Source organism: Symphalangus syndactylus, chromosome 11, assembly GCF_028878055.3.
Source record: "Symphalangus syndactylus isolate Jambi chromosome 11, NHGRI_mSymSyn1-v2.1_pri, whole genome shotgun sequence".
NCBI lineage: Eukaryota > Metazoa > Chordata > Mammalia > Primates > Hylobatidae > Symphalangus > Symphalangus syndactylus.
Genome location: NC_072433.2, coordinates 55,240,124 through 55,259,074, shown reverse-complemented (window position 1 = coordinate 55,259,074; position 18,951 = coordinate 55,240,124). Strand labels below are relative to the sequence as shown.

Here is an 18,951-nt window from a genome sequence, read left to right as displayed (position 1 = left end):
AAGAAAATTAGGCCGGGCATGGTGACTCACGCCTGTAATCCCAGCACTCTGGGAGGCTGAGGCAGGCCTCAGGTCAGGAGTTCGAGATCAGCTTGGACAACATGGTGAAACCCCGTCTCTATGAAAAGTACAAAAAAAAAAAAAAAAAAAAAAGCCAGGCGTAGTGGCACGCACCTGTAATCCCAGCTACTTGGGAGGCTGAGGCACGAGAATCACCAGAACCTGGGAGGCAGAGATTGCAGTGAGATGAGATTACGCCACTGCACTCCAGCCTGGGCAACAGAACGAGACCCTGTCTCAAAAAGAAAAATCTAAATAAAAAATCAAAGAAAATCAGAGGCTGCCCTGCAGATGCTGTCCTGGACCTGCGAGCACCACAGACACAGTGGCTCTGCTGTGCCTGTAACATTGGGGCAAAGAGAAAGTGCTATTTCTCTTTTTTTTTTTGAGACCAGGTCTCACTCTGTTGCCCATGCTGGAGTGCAATGGCGCAATCTTGGCTCACTGCACCCTCCGCCTCCCCGTTCAAGTGATTCTCCTGCCTCAGCCTCCTGAGTAGCTGGGATTACAGGCACCCGCCACCATGCCCAGCTAATTTTTTTGTATTTTTAGTAGAGATGGGGTTTTACCATGTTGGCCAGGCTACTCTTGAACTCCTGACCTCAACTGATCTGCCCGCCTCGGCCTCCCAAAGTACGAAAGTGGCTATTTCTATCCTCAGTGTTCAAAAACCAGTGAGCACCAATAAATGGCTTATAGCCTGACATTTCTTAAAACCAAAGCAAGGTAGCATTTGGGTTTTCACTTTGGAAACGACCTAAAAAACAAATCAAAACAAAAAAACCAGGAAGCAGAGGACAGGACATGTAGGGGGTGGTCAGGTCAGAGGAAGAAGGAAATCAAGCTAGCGTCTATTGAATTCCTACCGTGTGCCAGGCACATGCATCATCTTAGCCAATTTCACACTGGATTGCTAGCCCCATTTTATGGATGAAGAAACTGAGGCTCAGAGGGATAAAGGAAGTTGCTCAGGGTCACATAGCCAGGAAGTGACAGTGGGTCACAGTCTCCCACCTCTTCCCCACACTCCATCCCATTCCAGACCAGGGGATAGGACAAGAGGAAGAGGCAAGTATGGGGGAGGTGATGGAGGAGGAGGAGACTGGAGGGAGGGTTGACCTCTCCTTCAGTGTTGGGACATGAAGGGGTAAGGAAGGGTCAAAGCTAACCTGCCAAACCCCCACGATGGCATTGGCAATGAGGATCAAGAGGATGACAAAAGGTTCAACAAAGGCCGTGATGGTCTCTTCACCTTCCTCAAACCAGGCCAGCACCTGGGGAGCAGGGGAAAGGAGAATGACAGGTAATGAGGCCCCAAAAGGGATGGAGAAAGGAAGTGGACCACTGCAGAGGGGAGAACTGTGCAGGAGCCAACAGGAGGGCCGGGCACCGTGGGGGCGCTGTGGCCCCACATCCGTCTAAGGGTCGGTCCACCCACTGCAGGCCCTGCCACCGCCTTACTCAGCGGGATGGGCGCGCACAGACTTGCACCACTTGGGGGATTAGCTGGGAATGCTTTCAGGTTTCCCTGACCAAGCTGCTGGCTTAGAAGCGAAGCTCAGGCCAACTCCCCGCATAGCCACATCCATCCCACGGGAGCCAAAACCCGAGAGGAAAAACCCTGTGGTCTTCGCAGGCGGTCTGGCGCCCGCAGCCCTCCCCCTCGCCCAAGGCAGGGAAGCTCCGGTTTCACAAGGGAGCCGGAGCGGGGATAGGGTTACGGGGCCTCCTGCGCGCGCCCCGCCCCAGCTGTTGCCACCGCCAGGCAGCAGGCAAATGTCAAGGAGCAAATCTGAGAAGGGAGAGGAGAGGCCCTGCCAGCTTGTGCTTAACGCGACGGGGCCTGCGTTCGGAGACCAAGGCACAGGGAGGCTTTCGTTGCCTCCAGAGTCCCCAGCAAAACTCACATGCTGCGGAAGAACCTGCGACACGCAGATGGACTGCGGAATGGGAGGTAGCCCCCAGGGCGGGAGAGGAGGCAGAGCCCTGGAGATGCCCTGCGGCGGTGGGGGTGCCTAGGGAGCGCGGGGAAGGGCTAAGGCCAGGCTGGGCGGGTGAGGCGAGGGATGCCAGTGACCTCCCTGACCGGGCGCGGGGCTCCTTTGAGTCATCCTCACACCGCCGCGCTTTCCCGCCACTAGGAGCGAGTCCTCCCCTCGACCAATCAGCGTCAGGCGGCCGGGGAGGGCGGGGCAGGGGCGCCGACGGGCGTGGGGATTGGTGGGGCGGCCGCCCGCCCGGGGCATGCCGGGAGTGGCAGTGGCCCCCGAGCTGCAGCCTGCATCGCGGCGGGACCCGCAGCCCGGAGTTCGAGGGGGTAACCCGAGCCCTCCAAGCTCTTGAAGCCGCGAGGGTGGCTTAGCTTCGGTGTTTTGGCTGAGAACACCCTTAAAGCTTAAAATAAAACCTGCCTGTGGGGTGCGGGGGAGTAGAGAGGAGGACGCGAATCACACCCGTTGCTGCCCCCCAGCCCTCCCCGTCTGTACAATGGGATGCTCGGGACTCGGACGGGAGGATCCAGTGACTGCGAGCCCTGGATTCGCCTGATCCCAGCCTCACACCCCCAGCCAGCCCCCAGAGACCCTCCCACACTTACGAAGGAAATGCATGCGGCCAGGAGGAGGATCCGCACCAGGAGGTCTTCAAACTGCTCTATCACCAGCTCCCACAGGGTCTTCCCTGGGGGAGGAGGCAAGGGGAGGGCCCCAGGTTAAGGTCTAGGGGGTGAAGGTCTGGGATGGAGCGCCCTGGACTCCGGCCTGCAGTGGGGAGGCTCTAGGGTGGTAGGCAGACAGCTTGGTGCCCAGAGAAGGGCTAAGAAGCTCGCCTGGAGTCCAGAAACAGACTCGGCAAAGTTGGGGGCAGTTCAAGGGTTGGATGCTTCAAGGAGAAAGTGCCTGGGAGACTTCTGTCCCGGACAGGACTCTAACCTTTAGGGAGGGAGATTTGCCTTTTGGGAAGGGGTATTTGCTCAAGGAATCTAAAGAGGCAGGGAGGAGGGAGTGGGACAGGGCGGGGTGGGGGGTGGTCATTTATGAGAGTTCAGGGATTTCAGTAACTTACCTTCCTCAGCAGGGAGCTCTACCCAGGAAAAAGAAGAAAAGGACAGATTCATTTGGGGTTCAGCCTCATGCCCCCTACACCCCAGACTTTGTGGCTAAGGTAAGAGAATCAGGCCACCTTGAGGTTCATCAAGGTCATCCCATTAAAACCTCCCAAATCTCTGGATCTCAGGACTCTGTTTTCTCAGTATCCTCTTCCCCCTGCGAGCATTGGACAACGGCCCAGCTCTTCCTTAAGAAACCCTGAAGGGAGAAACGCGTGCATGCGTGTGCGTGTGTTTTGGGGGTGCAGGAGGGCATTAATTACCAGCCTTTCTTCCAAGGGACACTTACCATTGGGGCCGTATTTCTCTAGATTCCGCTTAACTTGGTCCGGGGTGAGGCCCGTGGTCTCACTCACCCCAAAATAGGCCAAACATTCCTCCGTGGTTTTAGCATGAGCGGCCTCCATTGCGCTCCCTTCCTGGGGGCCGGGGCCGGTGTGTTCCTTCTGGGGGTTTCCCACTCGTGGGGGGTCTTCCTCAGTGTGTCCAACTGCCTGTCTGCCTGGGTTTCTTCTTCTCACTCTCCTGCCCCCTCCAGGTTTTTCTTCCCTCCACAAAGCTCTGACCCCCGTCCCACTTGAGCAGCCGGCCACCCCCCGGTCCCCAGCTGGTCCTTATGAGGGAGCAGGGGGAGGCCGGGCTCCCCCCTCCTCCAGATCAGGGATTGGCTGGCTGAGACTCCAGCAGGAGGGGTCAGAAAAGAGAGATATTTCTGCTGACAGAGGGGGAACAGTGGGGCTGCAGCCTGAGATGTCACTCATGAGGGACGCAAAGGTAGCCCCAGCCCCAGGGAAGTGGGGTAGGGAGAGACTTCACTTTCTGTCATCTGCTACTGACCCCACCCCCCCATTGCCTCGACTTCCCCAGTTGCATTGAATTTCCCATTCCAAACTCATCCCCCCAGTTCTTCCCTGAGCCCTCTTCCATCCCCGGCCTCACCTGTCCCTTTCCTCACACCCTCCTTCCTGCCTCATCTGCCTGGAGCCTCTTTCCATTGCCGCAGTCTCCTTCCTCCTCACCCAGTTTGCTGAAGCAGTGGCAGAGATACCCCAAGCCTTTGGGGGACTGATGAAGGGAGAACACCTTTTGGGGGCTAGAGGAAGTGGCTCCTAGAGGGACAAGGGGAAGTGAGGAGGGGAGAGAGTCAAGGGGACAGGGCCGAAGATGGTAACCTTACCCTAGGGAGGGGTTGCCACAGCCATCAACAAGGGATTTAGTGTCCAGGCCCTGGTGAGCAAAGCCAGCACTGCCTGTCTGTCCCCAAAACTGCCCCCCCTTCCTCATCGCTCTAACTCAGCCTCTGGGAACAGAACCCTCAGGGCCCCCCCATCCTGGATAGGGAATCCCCACCCCCCCCAAGAAAATGGGACACCAAGGCAGCCAAGTAACCCAAGAGGCTGCAGAATGTGCTGATGGCAGAGGGGGAGGGGTAACTGTCTCAGGATGGGGGCAGGGGTCACCCCAAGTCGTGCACTGAGGGCCACCTCATCCCACACTGTGCTCTAACCAACGGGGTTTCCGTGGCCAGCCCCAGAGGCCTGTGGTCTGCACTGTACTCTGCCCTGCTGCATCTGTGCACGAGGGGAACAGGATCAGGCCCATGCTGTGTGTGCCCAGGAGCTGGGCAGGCCCCACAGAAAGGTGTCAGGGCCTGGGGAAGCTGGACCAAGCAGGGGCTCCCGACCAAAGGAATGGGGAAGGGTAGACTTCTGGGGACAGGTCTGGGGGAAATGAGGACAGATGTCTAGACCTAGGGGGAAACGGAGCAGAGACACAGAGCCACCAGGGTCAGAGGGAAGTCCGAGAGGAGCAGTGGGGAAGAGGGACAGCAGGGAGCCAGGTGGGCGGCGACCCCGGCGCTGGGTGCAAAGCCACAAGTTGTTGCTGAACGCTGGCCTTGGTGTCAGCTTCCTCAGAGAAGCAGCTGCTCTGAGCTGCCCCTCCCCACCCCTGCTCCAGGATGGGGGCGTCTCTTGGTTACCACCAGGGCAGCTGCTGGAGGAGCCGAGGGAGGGTACCAGGGGTGCAGGAGGGGGAGGACAGGCAGGCAGAGAGGCTGGATGACAGTCAGGGTGAAAGGTCAGTGAGGGGAAGGGGCCTGGTGCCCTGGGCTCAAGTCTGTCCTCCGTCTAGGCCTGTTTCCTGAAATGAGCAGAGGCGTGTGGACTTCCTAAGTGTGGCTTCTTAAGGCTGCTTTCCATTCTGGGGCTCAAACTCCGAAGCAGAGGACAGAATAGGAAACAGCAGAGCAAAGAAAACGGAGGCCCCCACTTTTGGGGAGGGGGATGGCAGCAGGAGTGGATGGAACTTGAGAGTTCAGCCTCCCAGATGCATCCCTTCTGCCTGGACTTGGGTGAAGCGAAACCTCCTGGGTGAGTTGAGGACAAGGTGCTCTTTCCCGCCTCCTTTTCACAGTTCCAACAAACCCATCCCCTGAAGCAGAGTCCTGCTGTGACCTGAGGGGAGTGGGGGACAGTGGGCTGAATGGGGGGTGCAGGAGAGCATTAATTAGCAGCCTCTCTTCCAAGAGACACAGCCCCCGGCACCTCCACCTAGCCCAGCACCCACCGTCTCCGCTGGACTCAGGCTCACACCCGCCAAGGCTTTTGGCGCTGGCCGGTGTCTCCCCACTGGCACCTGGAGGAGTGACAGGGGCTACTGTCTTACAGCAGTGGGAATGCCCAAACATGGAGAGGGGCAGACGGAGAGATGGGCAGCTTTGAGGGAGTCGAGAGCCTGAGACAGAGGGCAGGGGGCAGGCTTGGCAACACATTCCTGAGAACAGGCCTTTAAAGTTATGCATTTCTACCTCCCCCGGCTTCCCAGAGGGGGAAACAAGCCAGGGAGGGAAAGCCACCGGCCAGGGCCAGGAGCTGCGGAAGCGCCGCTCTTGGGGAGGCTGTGGGTGTGAACTGCCACGGAGGGAGGCTGAGCCAGAGGCGCCCTCGGGGATCCCTTCCCACAGGGGTCTCCATGCCCAGGGATGGAAAGTGATCCTCCTGTCACACCTGAGGGCTGGAGCTACAAGCATGGGACACGAAGACAGCCTGGCCAGTCCCTGATGAGTGCAGAACTTCGGTTTAACCATCTGTAAAGAAAGGCTTAGAGGGAAAGTCTCTCAGGCCCCAACAGCCAAGACTTGCCGGTCTGAGGAGTGGGTGGGTGTCCTGGTCCCCCTCCCTTGCCCATCTTTGGAAGGCAGGTCTCTGAAGGCTGGCAGTGCTGGGGGGAGGGGGAGCCTCAGAGCACCAGTTGCTGCTGGAAGATTAGGAGGGGATCAGGCCCTGCTTACCCCGGGGCGCCACAGCCTTCACTGGCCATCTCACTAAGAACACAGCACCCGGCTCTCCAAAGCTTCCCCCCCCTTTCAAGGCCGGTCCTATCCCCAGTCTCCTGAGGCCAAGGTTTGGGGAGCCCCAGGAATTAGAGCAAGCAGGAGAGCCAGCAGGCTTCCCTCGGCTAGCCCCCCGCCTGGGTGGCCTGGAAGCCCAGCTGTCTCCTGTCCATCTCCCAACAGGACACAAGGCCCAGAATAGCAAGGTCATGAGCGTGGGTAGGGCCTCCTGGAGGTGGGGGCTGAGGCTGAGGAGCATGAGGGTGTGGGCTCCTTGCTGCCTGGGCAGGGAGTGAGGCAGGATGCTGAAAGGCAGAGCTGGACAGCGGGGAAGGGAGAGGGCCGAGCTCAGCAGGTGGGATTCTTCAGCCCCAGGCCCCTCCTTGTTGGCACCCACTGCCCCCAGAGCTAGGAAGCCCAGGGGTGCCCTCTGTTGGAGGGCACAGCCGCGGATCAGGAAGACTAATTCCAAGAGCAGAGCCTGTGTTTAACGGGGTGGAGGGGTGTGCCACAATGGGGGTGGTGTTATAAACTCAAATGCCCACAGGGCCAGGCCCTCCCAGGGAGCAAAGTGAGCTGGTGGGGATGGGGCAGATGTGGAAATGGACCCACAGCTGGATCTTCTGATTTTTAAGAGAAGCCAGTGATTTTTTTTTTTTTTTTTTTAGACAGAGTCTTGCTCTGTTGCCCAGGTTGGAGTGCAATGGTGCAATCTCGGCTCACAGCAACCTCTGCCTCCTGGGCTCAAGCAATTCTCCTACCTCAGCCTCCTGAGTAGCTGGTATTATAGGTGCGCACCAACACGCCCAGCTAATTTTTTGTATTTTTAGTAGAGACGGGGTTTCTCCACGTTGGTCAGGCTGGTCTCGAACTCCTGACCTCAGGTGATCCACCCACGTCGGCCTCCCAAAGTGCTGGGATTACAGGTGTGAGCCACCGCACCCAGCCTGCGATCTGAATTTTTAATGTGAAACTCAAATGGACACCATGTCCAGGCCAAGCAAACCATGTCAGCAGCTCTGACTCAAGATGAAACTTCACATGTCACAGATGAGGATGCTCAGGCCCGGTGTGGCTACACCTTGCCCAGGCCAGTGAGTGGCAAGGCCAGGACAGAAGCTAGCGCTCTCTGCCGTCCACCCTCCAGCCTGGCTCTGAGAAGGGGGGGCATTGGGCCCCTCTGTGGCTACTCTGTGACTGCCACATTCAATCTCTTCCAGCACAGCCACCATGCCCCCCATCTCTTGCTGCCAGCTCTCTCTAGGGTAGGAAGCCATAACTCAGGAAGGGCCGCTGGAGATCACCATGCCTGCCATTCACAGCACCGTCCCATGACAAAAACTTGCAGGAGACCCCAAGAGCATCATTTAGTGCTCCACAAACAAGGCTGTCAGAGACAGGGATGGCCCCGAAAGCACAGCACTGCAGAGCGATGGGGACTCAGCCTGGGCCAGCCCTCTGGCCTGTGGGCACTGAGTGGGCTGCCTTCCCAACCCAACTGTCCCCAGTCCCTACAGCAAACACTGGCCATAGCCATCACGATAGAACCGAGATAAACCTTTTTATTTATTTATGCTTCTCCATTTTGTTTAAAACAACAACAACAACCACCTTAATGTAACTGACAGCCCTTCCCCCTCGCCCTGCCTCGGGCTGGGGGTAGTTAATGGGGAAATGGCCCCCAGGGTGGGGCTGACCAGAAGAGCCCCTCAAGGAGCTCACGGAGCCCAAATCCCCTGCCCTGGGGAAGGGACCTGTAGTGTGTGACGGGAGCCTCTCCCGAGCCTCTGCTTGTACCATCGAAGATGCCCTTGGCTGACAAGGGTCAGGAAGCATGGGGGAGGGATTTTGGCCTCCTCTGTCCCTACCCAGCCCAATCTAACAAGCAGGGCTGGGGGGCTTAAAAAGGGTGGAGCGGGTGGGGTCGGCTCACACAAAGGAGTACTGGTTGTTAATGGCCCTGGGGTGGCCCCCTTCCTCTCCATCACCCCCTAGTGGTGACTGCTGCAGCTGCACCATTGGGGGCACCCCCACATCCCCACCAGACCCAGCGCCCTGGGCCTCTGAGCCTGGGGCTATGGCCTCTTCCAATTCAACCACGGGGACCAGCTCAACCACGGGGACCAGCTCTTCCGGGACCCCTCCACCGCCCGCTTTCTCTTTCTCTTGCCTCTCTTTGGCTGCTGCGGCTGCTGCTGCCGCCACTTCTGGCGCCCTCGACGCCTCTTCTGCCCCAGGCTGTGGGGGATCTGTCCATGAAGGGGGTTCAGGGGGCTGGGGTGGGTCATGGGAGGTGTTCGGTTCTGGATAGGAATGGTAAGAAAACAGACTGATTGTGGAGGCAGGTGAGCTCCTGCCATGGCCTCCCCTTCACTCAGCCCCCCAGGAGCATGGCTGTCTCCCCACATCCCATCTCCTGAGCAACCCCCCATCCATGGAAGATGGATCATGGGCGGTGGTGAGAGGAGGACCACACTTACACACAGTCACTCGCTCCGAAGGGCATGAGGGTGCAGGAGGCATCGGGGTGGCATCCATCTCCCTCGCACACCCCCGCATGGCTCCCAGCCTGCTCCCGGCCTGGGGGGAGGGGCAACGTGGGGACAGATGGGACGGTGGGGCAGGGGAAAGGGAGAGATCAGACAGGGACATGAGACATTGAGGGAGGAGGGAGGGGGATCAGACCGAGCGTCTCCGGGAAGGGCAGGCCCAAGGCCAGGCTGCGACGGAGGGCAAAGACAAGGCCAGGATGGGTCCAGGAGACAGACAGACAATGGAACAGAGGATCCGATGGAATGGGGATGCGCCCGCCCACCTCTCAGCTGCCGCCCCGGCTCAGGCCAGGAGCCTTCTGCCTTCCTGTGTCCTATCAACGCGTTTCTTTCCCTTCCAAACCCCGAGGCACAGCAGCCTCCTCTACCCTGCTCTCCCAAGCAAAGCTTCTCCTTGTCATAGCCCCCCCCGCCCCATCTTTCTGGCACACACACCTCACTTCTTGGGTGCACGGGCACCTCCTCCCCTGCAGACCTGCTCTGCTCACCCTGCTGTCGCTGGGAGGATGGGACATAGCTGACAAGGACAACATCACTGGAGCCTCCCGACTCCAGAGGGATGGGGTGCACCCGGAAGTGCTCGAGCATATCGAAAATGGACTGGAACCACAGGTGCTGGACCCGGCACTGACCCTCCTCGTTCAGCGACAAACGCAGGTGCTGAGGGAAGGATGGGGGAGGTGAGGTAGGAGCCAAAGGCCCTGCCAGGTACAAACCACCTCCCCTGGCAGCGCTCTCCCACCCCACTGCCAACTATGCACAGAACAGAGCCTTTCCCACAGGGTGGCTCACCTTGGCCTTGCCCTGGAAGTTGAAGGTGAGGACATATTCACCCCGCCTTGTCTCACTCTGGCGCACCAGGAAGACACCATGGGAGCCAGTGCCGCCAGTCAGCACCAACTGTGCAGCCTTGAGCCGAGAGAGCATCCCGTGGAACCAAGGATACCCTGAGAGGGGCTGGTCCCCCTCACCGCTCTCTGGCTCCCCCTGGAACAGGAAGGACCCTTCAGGAAGGAGAGAGGGAGGGAAACCGGGGTGTCAGGGCAGCCTCCCCATCCTGGGAGAAAAAAGCCTTGCCTTCCCCTCAAGGCGCCTGCTCCCCGCATGCATCCCCAACTCCCCTAAGCCAGCTCCCTTGGGATCCCAGGAGAGGTGGTCAGGAAGGTAGGCACCCAGGCCTGGAGACGTGCACACTCACACCTCCGGTACCTGTGGCTGTTTCTGGAGTGTCCAAGGGAGGGTAGGGGACTGAGAGGGGATGAACTGTCCCTGCTGGGGGTCCCTCTTCAATGGGGATGCGGGGGGGCAACTCTGGGGGAAGCAGTTCCATCGAGTCAAAATGGGAGGCAGCAATGGAGGCAGAGCTGGGGGAGATGGATGCCGAGGGGCGGTCTGAGAGGCCCCCATATGCCCCTGGAAAAAAAAAAGGGCAAAGCTGAGAACCCAAGAAATTCCTCTTCTAAAGGACTGTCCTGGGCCCATTTCCTCACCAGTAGTCTACCCCGTGTGCAGTCACTAGCCAAGATGCCAAACAGCTCTGTGGGTAGTGACCCCTGATGCTTTTACCAATGGCTCCTAACTGATGCTTCCTGCGCTGCTGAGGGACTGCAGAATTACTGCAAGGAGGTCCTAAAGTCCCAATATGTCTCCATCTTTTTCTGAATCAACAGCTAAAAGACTATTGCAGAAACGGAGGGTAGAATGCCTTAAATATATATATGCATGTTTTTGTAGAGAAGGAGTCTCGCTATGTAATAGCCCAGGTTGGCCCTGAGTTCCTGGACTCAAGTGATCTGCCCACCTCAGCTCTGGGATTACAGGCGTGAGCCACCGTGCCCAGCTGCCTCAAATATTTTGACATTCAAAAGGAGTCCTGGGCCGGGCGTGGTGGTTCACACCTGTAATCCCAGCACTTCGGGAGGTTGAGGCAGGAGGATCACTTAAGGTTAGGAGTTCAAGAGCAGCTTGGGCAACATGGTGAAACACCATCTCTACTAAGAATACAAAAATTAGCTGGACCTAGTGGTGCACACCTGTAATCCCAGCTACCTGGGAGGCTGAGGCAGAAGAATTGCTTGAACCCGGGAGGCGGAGGTTGCAGTGAGCTGAGATTGTTTCGCCGCACTGCAGCCTGGGCGACAGAGCAAGCCTCTGTCTCAAAACAGACACACACACACACACACACACACACAAACACACACACAGAATTCTGGGCGACAGAGCAAGCCTCTGTCTCAAAACAGACACACACACACACACACACACACACACACACACACACAGAATTCTGGGCGACAGAGCAAGCCTCTGTCTCAAAACAGACACACAAACACACACAATTCTAGCTGGACACAGTGGCTCACGCCTGTAATCCCAGCCCTTTGGGAGGCCGAGATGTGAGAATGACTTGAGCCCAGGAGTTCAAGACCAGCTTGGGCAACATTGTGAGACCTCATCTCTTACAAAAAAATAAAAAATTAGCTAAGTGTGGTGGTGGCACACGCCTGTGGTCCCAGCAACTTGAGCAGCTGAGGCAGGAAGATGGCTTGAGCCAGGGAGGTCAAGGCTGCAGGAAGCTGTGATTGCACCTCTGCACTCCAGCCTGGGAGACATTGCGAGACCCTATCTCAAAAACAAACAAACACAAACAATAATTTTTTAAAAATAAAAAAATTTAAAACACACACACACAAAAAAGGTGTCCTTTGTTGAACTATAGGACAAAGCCCCTAACTCTAAGAGGCATCAAAGATGCTCCTTCTATTACTCCCCCAACCCACACCAACTTGAGCTTTACCTTACCTTGTATTCATGTCTCTTCCACTTTAACCCAATTATCCCATCTAATTTGTCCCCATATCCTGGGCCCTCCCCACAGGTCTCTGCTCTTGCCCTTCGTGTCCCCAGGCGTGTCCTCTCCTCTCCTCAGGGTCGCAGTCCCTGTCTCTCCCACCTTCCCCTGCTCTCTTCCTCCCGAGCTCCCAACGCGCTTCCTGCTTGTGCTGCTCAGGGGACACTAAGCTTTCTACGGGGAGTGATGTCAACCCAGCTGAAAGCCTCTAGAGGACAAGGAGCTCATCTCAGGCAGCCTAGCTACCCCATCCTGGCCCAGGACACACAGCAGGGCCAGGTATGCACTAGGGCCATCCTCCAAGTCTGTCCAACAGCAGGCCACTGCCTACACAAATGTCATAGGCAGGCAGTGCTCAGAAGACAGGCGTGTGGTGCACAGACAGCATGGCTTGGGAAATAGGGTGGCACAGCCCCTGTCTTCCTCAGTGACCCTCAGATGTCCTCTCCCTGGTCTTAGCTACTGAGATCTGATGAGATGTAAGGTCCACTCTAGATCTAAGATTCCATGATTCACGTGTTCATTCACTGAATACAGCCTGTGTGCTAGGCACTGTGCAGCTGGAACTCAGAACGGAGGGTCAGGAGAAAAGGCTATAGTGGAGGCCGAACCTGGAAATACGAGTTGGGACCGGGTGACACATCTTTGCGTGTTTATGTGTGTGGGTTGGGTATGTGTGTTTGGTCAGAACAAAAAGTACGGAGGCAAGAGAAAATGTGATTGCCCCTGACAGACACAGAGATGCAGAGTAAGAGCAAAATAAAGATTTCTACAAAGTGTTCCAGAAGCTTGGAGAAAACAACCATTATTTCCAGCCAGAGTGGTGGCTGGCAGGACACTGACTGAAAAAGTGACAAGGCTGGGCGCAGAAGGCTGGCTAAGGTTTGCTTGGGGACTGCGTGGGGTCACGATTATTCTAAACAGCAAACTGTGGCTGTGTTCAGGGACAAAAGACCAACATTTGGTGGGGTTGGGGTGGGGCATCTGGAAAACAGGGATGGGGGCACAGTGGAGTCTGGAGAGGGCATGGTGCCTGACAGCAGGGGCCCCGCATGGCAGATTCCGAGGCTCCGAGCTCTCTAAGGCTCCACCCTTACCCTGCGACAGGCGGTCATTGCTCTCGCTGGGTCCAAGCAGCAGGTCCTGGCTGGGTAGACTCTCCGAGTGATTCAGGCAGGACAGCTCCAGGCTGTCTGTGTTCTCTCTTGTAAGGAATGAGGTCCCAGGGGCCAGAGGGAGGGTCATGGGGCGGGGACTGGTAGCAGGGCAGGGTCTGCAGAGACAGGGAAGATGGTGCTGGGAGGAAAGCCACCAGGTGAGAGGCGCAAGGCTGTTCCCCAACCCCAGGCTATGTCCGTTAGCGACAGAAGTCAGGCTCCTCACCCTGGGCTCAGGCATTCTTGGATGTCAGACACCCAGGCCTTCACATGCTGGGCATCCACTGTCTCCAGGATATACTCGGAGGGACCTTCCACCTACAGAGATGAGACGACGCCTCAGCTGGGGCAGGGGCAGGGAGGAGGCTTAATCGACGCCTAATGAGAACAATGTATGTAGGCTGTCTAAAAACAAGATGCATTCGAATTTTCTCTGGAGGCCGGGTACAGCGGCTCACACCTGTAATCCCAGCACCTCTGGAGGATCACTTGAGCCCAGGAGTTCGACCAGTCTGGGCAACATAGTGAGAACCTGTCGCCAAAAAAAATTGAAAAATAAAATTAGGCGGGGCCGGGTACAGTGGCTCACACCTGTAATCCCAGCACTTTGTGAGGCCAAGGAGGTTGGATCACAAGGTCAAGAGTTCAAGACCAGCCTGACCAATGTGGTGAAACCGTCTCTACTAAAAATACAAAAATTAGCCAGGCGTGGTGGCAGGCGCCTGTAGTCCCAGCTATTCGGGAGGCTGAGACAGGAGAATCACTTGAACTCGGGAGGTGGAGGTTGCAGTGAGCCGAGATCATGCCACTTCAACTCCAGCCTGGGAGACAGAGTGAAACGCCGTCTCAAAAAAATACAAAATAAAAATAAAATAAAATAAAATAGGCCGGGCGCAGTAGCTCACGCCTATAATCCCAGCACTTTGGGAGGCTGAGGTGGGCGAATCACAAGGTCAGGAGATCGAGACCATCCTGGCTAACTTGGTGAAACCCCGTCTCTACTAAAAATACAAAAAAATTATCCAGGCATGGTAGCGGGCGCCAGTAGTCCTAGCTACTTGGGAGGCTGAGGCAGGAAAATGGCATGAACACGGGAGGCGGAGCTTGCAGTGAGTCGAGATTGTGCCACTGCACTCCAGCCTAGGCGACAGAGCGAGACTGTCTGAAAAAAATAAATAAATAATAAAATAAAATAAAATAAGGCCAGGCACAGTGGCTCACGCCTGTGATCCCAACACTTTGGGAGGCCAAGGGGCGTGGATCACTTGAGGCCAGTTTGAGACCAGCCTGCCGAACATGGCAAAACCCATCTCTGCTAAACATACAAAAAAATTAGCTGGGCATAGTGGTGCACGCCACCAGTAATCTCAGCTACTCAGGAGGCTGAGGCACGAGAATCGCTTGAACCCGGGAGGCAGAGGTTGCAGTGAGCCAAGATCGCGCCGCTGCACTCCAGCCTGGGCGGCAGGGCGAGGCTCTATCTCAAACGTAAATAAATAACAAAATTAGCTAGGCATGGTGTCACATGCCTGTAGTCCCAGCTCCTTAGGGGGCTGAGGCAGGAACATCACTTGAGCCCAGGAGTTCGAGGCTACACGAGGCTACAGTGAGCTATGATCAGGTTGCTGCACTCCAGCCTAGGCGAAAGAGGGAGACCCTGTCTCTCTAAAACAACCACAACAACAAAAACCCCACAGTTCTCTTTGAAGTGGAGGCATTGTTTTTGAGAGTAAGAACATTTCCCTGTCTTCCCCTATCCCAGAAAAGCTGCAGCCCCAGGGACACACTCTCAAGGCACTGGACACATATATATACCTCCTTTTGGCGACGACACTTACTTAAACGCGCTGAGGGCTTTCTCCTTAACACAAGCACTGCAGGCAGGTGGGAAGCTGAATTCCTACCTTAACCACAAACGTGTTCTCCCGGTCAGGCATCTCCAGGGCTGTGGTTGTCCGGACGTCTGTGATAGAAGAGCAGGGGATGCTGAGTCGGGGCCGAGAGGCCTAGGTCAGGAGAAAGAAACAGATCCGGGTGTTTGGTTTGCAAAGACCACTCTTCCCTTCCCTCCAGACATTCATCTTTCCTTCTACATCCTCAGGAAGTTAGACAAAAGGCAGTCACACTGCTTTCTCAGTCCTGCCCGCAGCTGCTAACACAGAGCCAGGAGCCAGCTTTACCAACAAAAAGTGAGCGACACCAAGGCCATGGGCTGGTAAACCCCAGAGCTTATCTGCAGGACTGTGACCACTCTGAGCACTCTCTCACTTGCTCTCAGTCACCTACCCTCCAAGGGGCCTCACCTTGGGTGGTACAAAGAACTCCAGGCGACTTCCTCCTCCTCCTTCTCCTTCACTTCGAAGCAGCAGGCGACACTTCTGCCACTGAGGCTGCCCTCCTCCCCCTGAAGGAGGCCCAGCCACCCCTCCTCCCCGGCCCACTCCGGCTGGGTCAGGGGCTGCCTCCTCAGCTCCCATGAAACTCAGCAGCTCTTCCCTCTGCACCATCCCTGCTCCATCCTTCAAGGTGCCCCCTCCCCGACTGAGTCTCAGCCTCTCAAAACGGTGAGTCCATCTTTCCCCAGGGGACGTTCCATCACTGACCAGTCCCCTACCAACGGTCCCAGCCCCACCAGAGGAGTTGGAGTTGCTGTTTCCACCTAAGACTGGGGGGCCTGATGAGGTCTCCAGGGGCCCAGCCGAGGAGGCAGGGTCAACGGTTCCCCGCCACTGCAGGATGCCACGGACTGAGCCTCGGACGGAGCGACCCACTGAGCGCAGGGAGAAGCGCTTCTTGAGCTTCGGCTTGGAGGAGGTTGTAGAGGAGGAAGAGACTGAGGAAGGGAGGGGGCCGGCCAGGTCCTCAGATGATCGAGAAGGGCCCAGCACAGCCAGGGGCCCACCCACCCTGCAGCTCTCAAGGGACAGGTCATGTGGCAAAATCTCCGCACCAGGGCTCAGGGGAGCCAGGATGGGTGGCGACAGGGAGCCAGAGGCCCGGGCCACCTCGGCCTCAAAGTGCTGCAGGAAGAGCTCGGCAAAACGGCGGGAGAAGGCAGCCTCGGCCCCGGGCCCCGCATATTGGGGGTGGGAGGCCAGGTAGAGGCGAAAACGGCGGGCAAAGTCCAGAGCTGCAGCCCGGGCGTGGGACTCACAGAACTCCCGCCAACTAGGGGGCGGGGGTGGGGGCAGCGGGGGAGACGAGGGGGTGGCCCCGTCCTCTGGGGAAGGGGCACCATTCATGATGGGCCCCAGGAGGTGGAGAGGGGGAGCCTGCGGGGCACAAAAAGGGAGGTGGCCAGAAGACGAGGGGTGGGCGGCAGCAGCTGCGGAAGGAAGAGAGAGGCACACACGAGGGTCACTGCTGAGGGTGCACTGGAGGCTGCATCCCACCCCCAGCCAGAGACATCTGACCCTACTTCAGACTCCGCAGAGAGCAATGGGAAAGGGAGCCCAACACCTCCCTTCCCTCTCCCAGATCCTGGCACCCTGCAGGCCCCAGCCAACTGGCTACCCAGCGTCTAACCTGCCCCGAGCCTGCCACATTTGCCCCCACTTTCCTTAGCTTTGGATCCAGCGGTAGAGGGCTTTGGAGCACCTTCCCCCTAAAAAAGAGAACTTTTCCAGATCACCCCCCCTTCTCTATGTCGGATCCTCCAATATTCATGTCACACTTCCCATGACCATTCTAGAGGCTCCCACTTGGTTATCTTACCTTTCCCTGAGAGGTTTCAAAGACCTCTCGAACAGATGAGGAAACCGAAGCTCAGAAAAGTTTCAGAACTCCAAGTCTACTATTTTCCCCACTTCATAGTCCCTGTCCCCAGGGACCGGCTGGGCCAGCCTCAGCCATAGCACCTCACCGCCCCAGCTCACAGGCAGCTAGAGGGGAGCTGGGACACTAGACCTTAGAGAGCCTGCCTCACACATCTTAGGGTCCAGCTCTTCGGAGGGGGCCGATTCATTAATGAGGATGGATGCATGACGGACCAAAACAGTAATTGTCTTGAAAGCTGACCCCAGAGTCCAGCACCCACGCACTGCGTGAAGGAGATTTGAAATAGCTGCAGCCCACTTCTTTGGTATCCCTTCAGTCTGGGGCCAGAGGCCGCAGGGGCCCCAGAGGAGAAACTGGGTTGGGTCAGGTCAAGTCTTTGCTGGCCTCACGTGAACAAAACATCACATGGAGAGCTGGGGCCCTATGAGTTTTCACCTTCCTCTTCTCCCACTGGGGAGTATGCCCTAAAGGCAGGTTAGCCTTCTGGTTAAGGCCATGGACTTGAGTCAGACCAGGGCTCAAACCACCTTATGAGCACCCAGTCCAGCCACCTTATGAGCGATGTTATCTTGAACAAATTCCACGTCCTCTCTGGGCCTCCGTGAGCTAATGATCCCTCCACCCTCGAAATGTTGAGAGAATTACATGGAATGGGATATGTCAGCGCTGAACGCAAAGTAAGCATCCGCTAAACGACTACCATTGTTACTATCTTCATGTGGGAGAAGAATATTATAGTTCCAATTTTCTAAAAGAGAAATTAAGAGAAAGGAGCCCTCTCAAGGTCTTACAACTAGAAAGTGGCAGAGCTGGGTGTGGAATTTACAACCCTTGGCTCTTTTGTTAGCGCTCCTCCCCCTACGCAATACTGGAAGGTGACAGCCCCAAGACTGGGGCCAGGGCAGCTCAGGAAAGTCTCCCAAACCCTCAGCGACCTCAGACTCCTGTTCAAACCTACAGCCAGGCTGTAAGTCGGCGAACCCTCCCTTTTCTCCTGGGCCTCGACCCTACAAGCTCAGATGGCACCAACCGCAGGGACAACTCCAAACCAACGAGAAACAGTCAGGAGATGCAGGAGTCATGGAGCACGGGGGAACCCAGCCAAGAAATGCAGACCAATCTCCAGCCAGCGGCCACCTCGGCTCACACAGGCCCACCCAACCCTCTGCACCGCAGACAGACCCAGCCCCCTTCAGGCCCGCTGACCCTGCAACTCCTAAGCTGGTGACTCAGTTTCTCTTCTGCCAAGCAGGACTCAGACACATTTTCCCGGTGCACCTGCCTCCTGGCTCAGTTCTGATATTTCCCGAAGGGCGAGTGGTGGAGGGTGCAGGCTCTGCTCTCGGCTCGGACCCTCCGGGCCCGGTGGTCCATACACTCCGACCCGACCCTACTCCCTGGACATCCCCCAGCCGCCCATTCTCCGGGGCCGCATCCGCCTCGGGGCCAGCCCTGTCTGCTGCACTCTCCGGGGCCGAGTGCCCCTCCAGCCCCCGGCCCTCCACGCCCACCCCCACCCCCACCCAGGGATCCTCTCGGGCGCCAGGGCCGGGTCGCGGAGAGGGAAGAGGCACTTGAAGAGGGGGGTTCCGGTTCCGGTCCCACCTGCATCTCGGTCCCCGCGGTTAGCTCCGGCGGCGGCGGCGGCTCCCGCTCCCTTCGCCCCCACCCACTACGCGACAAGCGCCCAGCCCGGTTCCGCGCAAGCGCCAGGACCCCCTTTCCCGTCGCTGAAGGAAGCGACCATAGAGAACAGCGGCGGGAGGGAAGGGCACCTTCATACTTACTTCCGCCATCCTCCCACTCGGCGCCGACCCCGGGAGACCGAAGACGGTGTGAATCTCGTAGGGCTTCAGTGCCTTCTCCAGTTGCACCTAAAAGCGACCACAGACGCAGCGGGGGAAGGGCTTGGATCCCACCAGAGCGTCCTCCCGGAAGAAATTCGGGACAAAGGGGCGATGTCGACCATAGAGAAGCTGCCTTAGGGGATAGAGTCCCAGGGCCCGGCTGAGGGCTAGAGTAGCCGCCGAGCACCGGAAACCAGCGAGATGATGAGGCTGTGTGAACGGCCCGCTGCAGCCTAGAGCGCCGGCCCCGCTGCGGAGGGGCACGCG

At 57.5% G+C, this 18,951-nt stretch overlaps 2 protein-coding genes and 1 long non-coding RNA gene across 16 annotated transcripts in view; 1 reads left to right on the top strand and 2 right to left on the bottom strand.

Annotated features, from left to right (window-relative positions):
• Positions 1-3,573, bottom strand: part of ATP2A1 (ATPase sarcoplasmic/endoplasmic reticulum Ca2+ transporting 1) — a 25,667-nt gene extending 22,094 nt beyond the window's left edge. For 3 of the 4 annotated variants that reach the window (XM_063612004.1, XM_055298263.2, XM_063612005.1), the window contains exons 1-4: positions 3,456-3,573; positions 3,124-3,141; positions 2,657-2,739; positions 1,230-1,334 (exon numbers count right to left, since the gene is read on the bottom strand). In XM_063612004.1, coding sequence (XP_063468074.1) covers positions 1,230-1,334; positions 2,657-2,739; positions 3,124-3,141; positions 3,456-3,573 — 324 coding nt within the window. Of the gene's footprint in view, positions 1-1,229; positions 1,335-1,967; positions 2,206-2,656; positions 2,740-3,123; positions 3,142-3,455 lie in introns of those variants that run through there. The other variant, XM_055298264.2, reaches the window with a different exon arrangement.
• Positions 2,310-8,071, top strand: LOC134731729 (uncharacterized). 2 transcript variants are annotated; one of them, XR_010114238.1, is made up of 2 exons: positions 2,310-2,698; positions 3,133-8,071. It is a non-coding gene; the product is annotated as an uncharacterized lncRNA (long non-coding RNA). The 2 variants fall into 2 exon arrangements; XR_010114239.1 differs by having other exon boundaries at positions 2,320-2,698; positions 3,136-8,071.
• On the bottom strand, positions 8,045-18,951 carry SH2B1 (SH2B adaptor protein 1). Of its 10 annotated transcripts, none has more exons than XM_063612010.1 (10): positions 18,625-18,951; positions 15,364-16,385; positions 14,965-15,066; positions 13,287-13,378; positions 13,001-13,176; positions 10,262-10,465; positions 9,845-10,056; positions 9,541-9,712; positions 8,981-9,080; positions 8,045-8,803 (listed from the first exon to the last, which is right to left on the bottom strand). In XM_063612010.1, the coding sequence occupies exons 2-10, from the start codon at positions 16,300-16,302 to the stop codon at positions 8,785-8,787; spliced, it is 2,016 nt and encodes a 671-aa protein (XP_063468080.1). In that variant the 5' UTR covers positions 16,303-16,385; positions 18,625-18,951; the 3' UTR covers positions 8,045-8,784. The 10 variants fall into 10 exon arrangements, with proteins under 10 accessions (XP_063468080.1, XP_063468079.1, XP_063468081.1 ...); XM_063612009.1 differs by having other exon boundaries at positions 9,488-9,712; positions 18,625-18,766; XM_063612011.1 differs by lacking the exon at positions 18,625-18,951 and adding an exon at positions 18,443-18,541 and having other exon boundaries at positions 15,364-16,664.

What these genes read in the sequence shown, in the direction of transcription:
- SH2B1 (XM_055298271.2), bottom strand. Translation starts at nt 16,302, where the DNA reads ATGAATGGTGCCCCTTCCCCAGAGGACGGGGCCACCCCCTCGTCTCCC. An exon ending in AGAACACGTTTGTGGTTAAG is followed by an intron (nt 13,379 to 14,964) that starts GTAGGAATTCAG and finishes TCATCTCTGTAG; the next exon opens with GTGGAAGGTCCCTCCGAGTA. An exon ending in CAATGACCGCCTGTCGCAGG is followed by an intron (nt 10,466 to 13,000) that starts GTAAGGGTGGAG and finishes TTTTTTTTCCAG; the next exon opens with GGGCATATGGGGGCCTCTCA.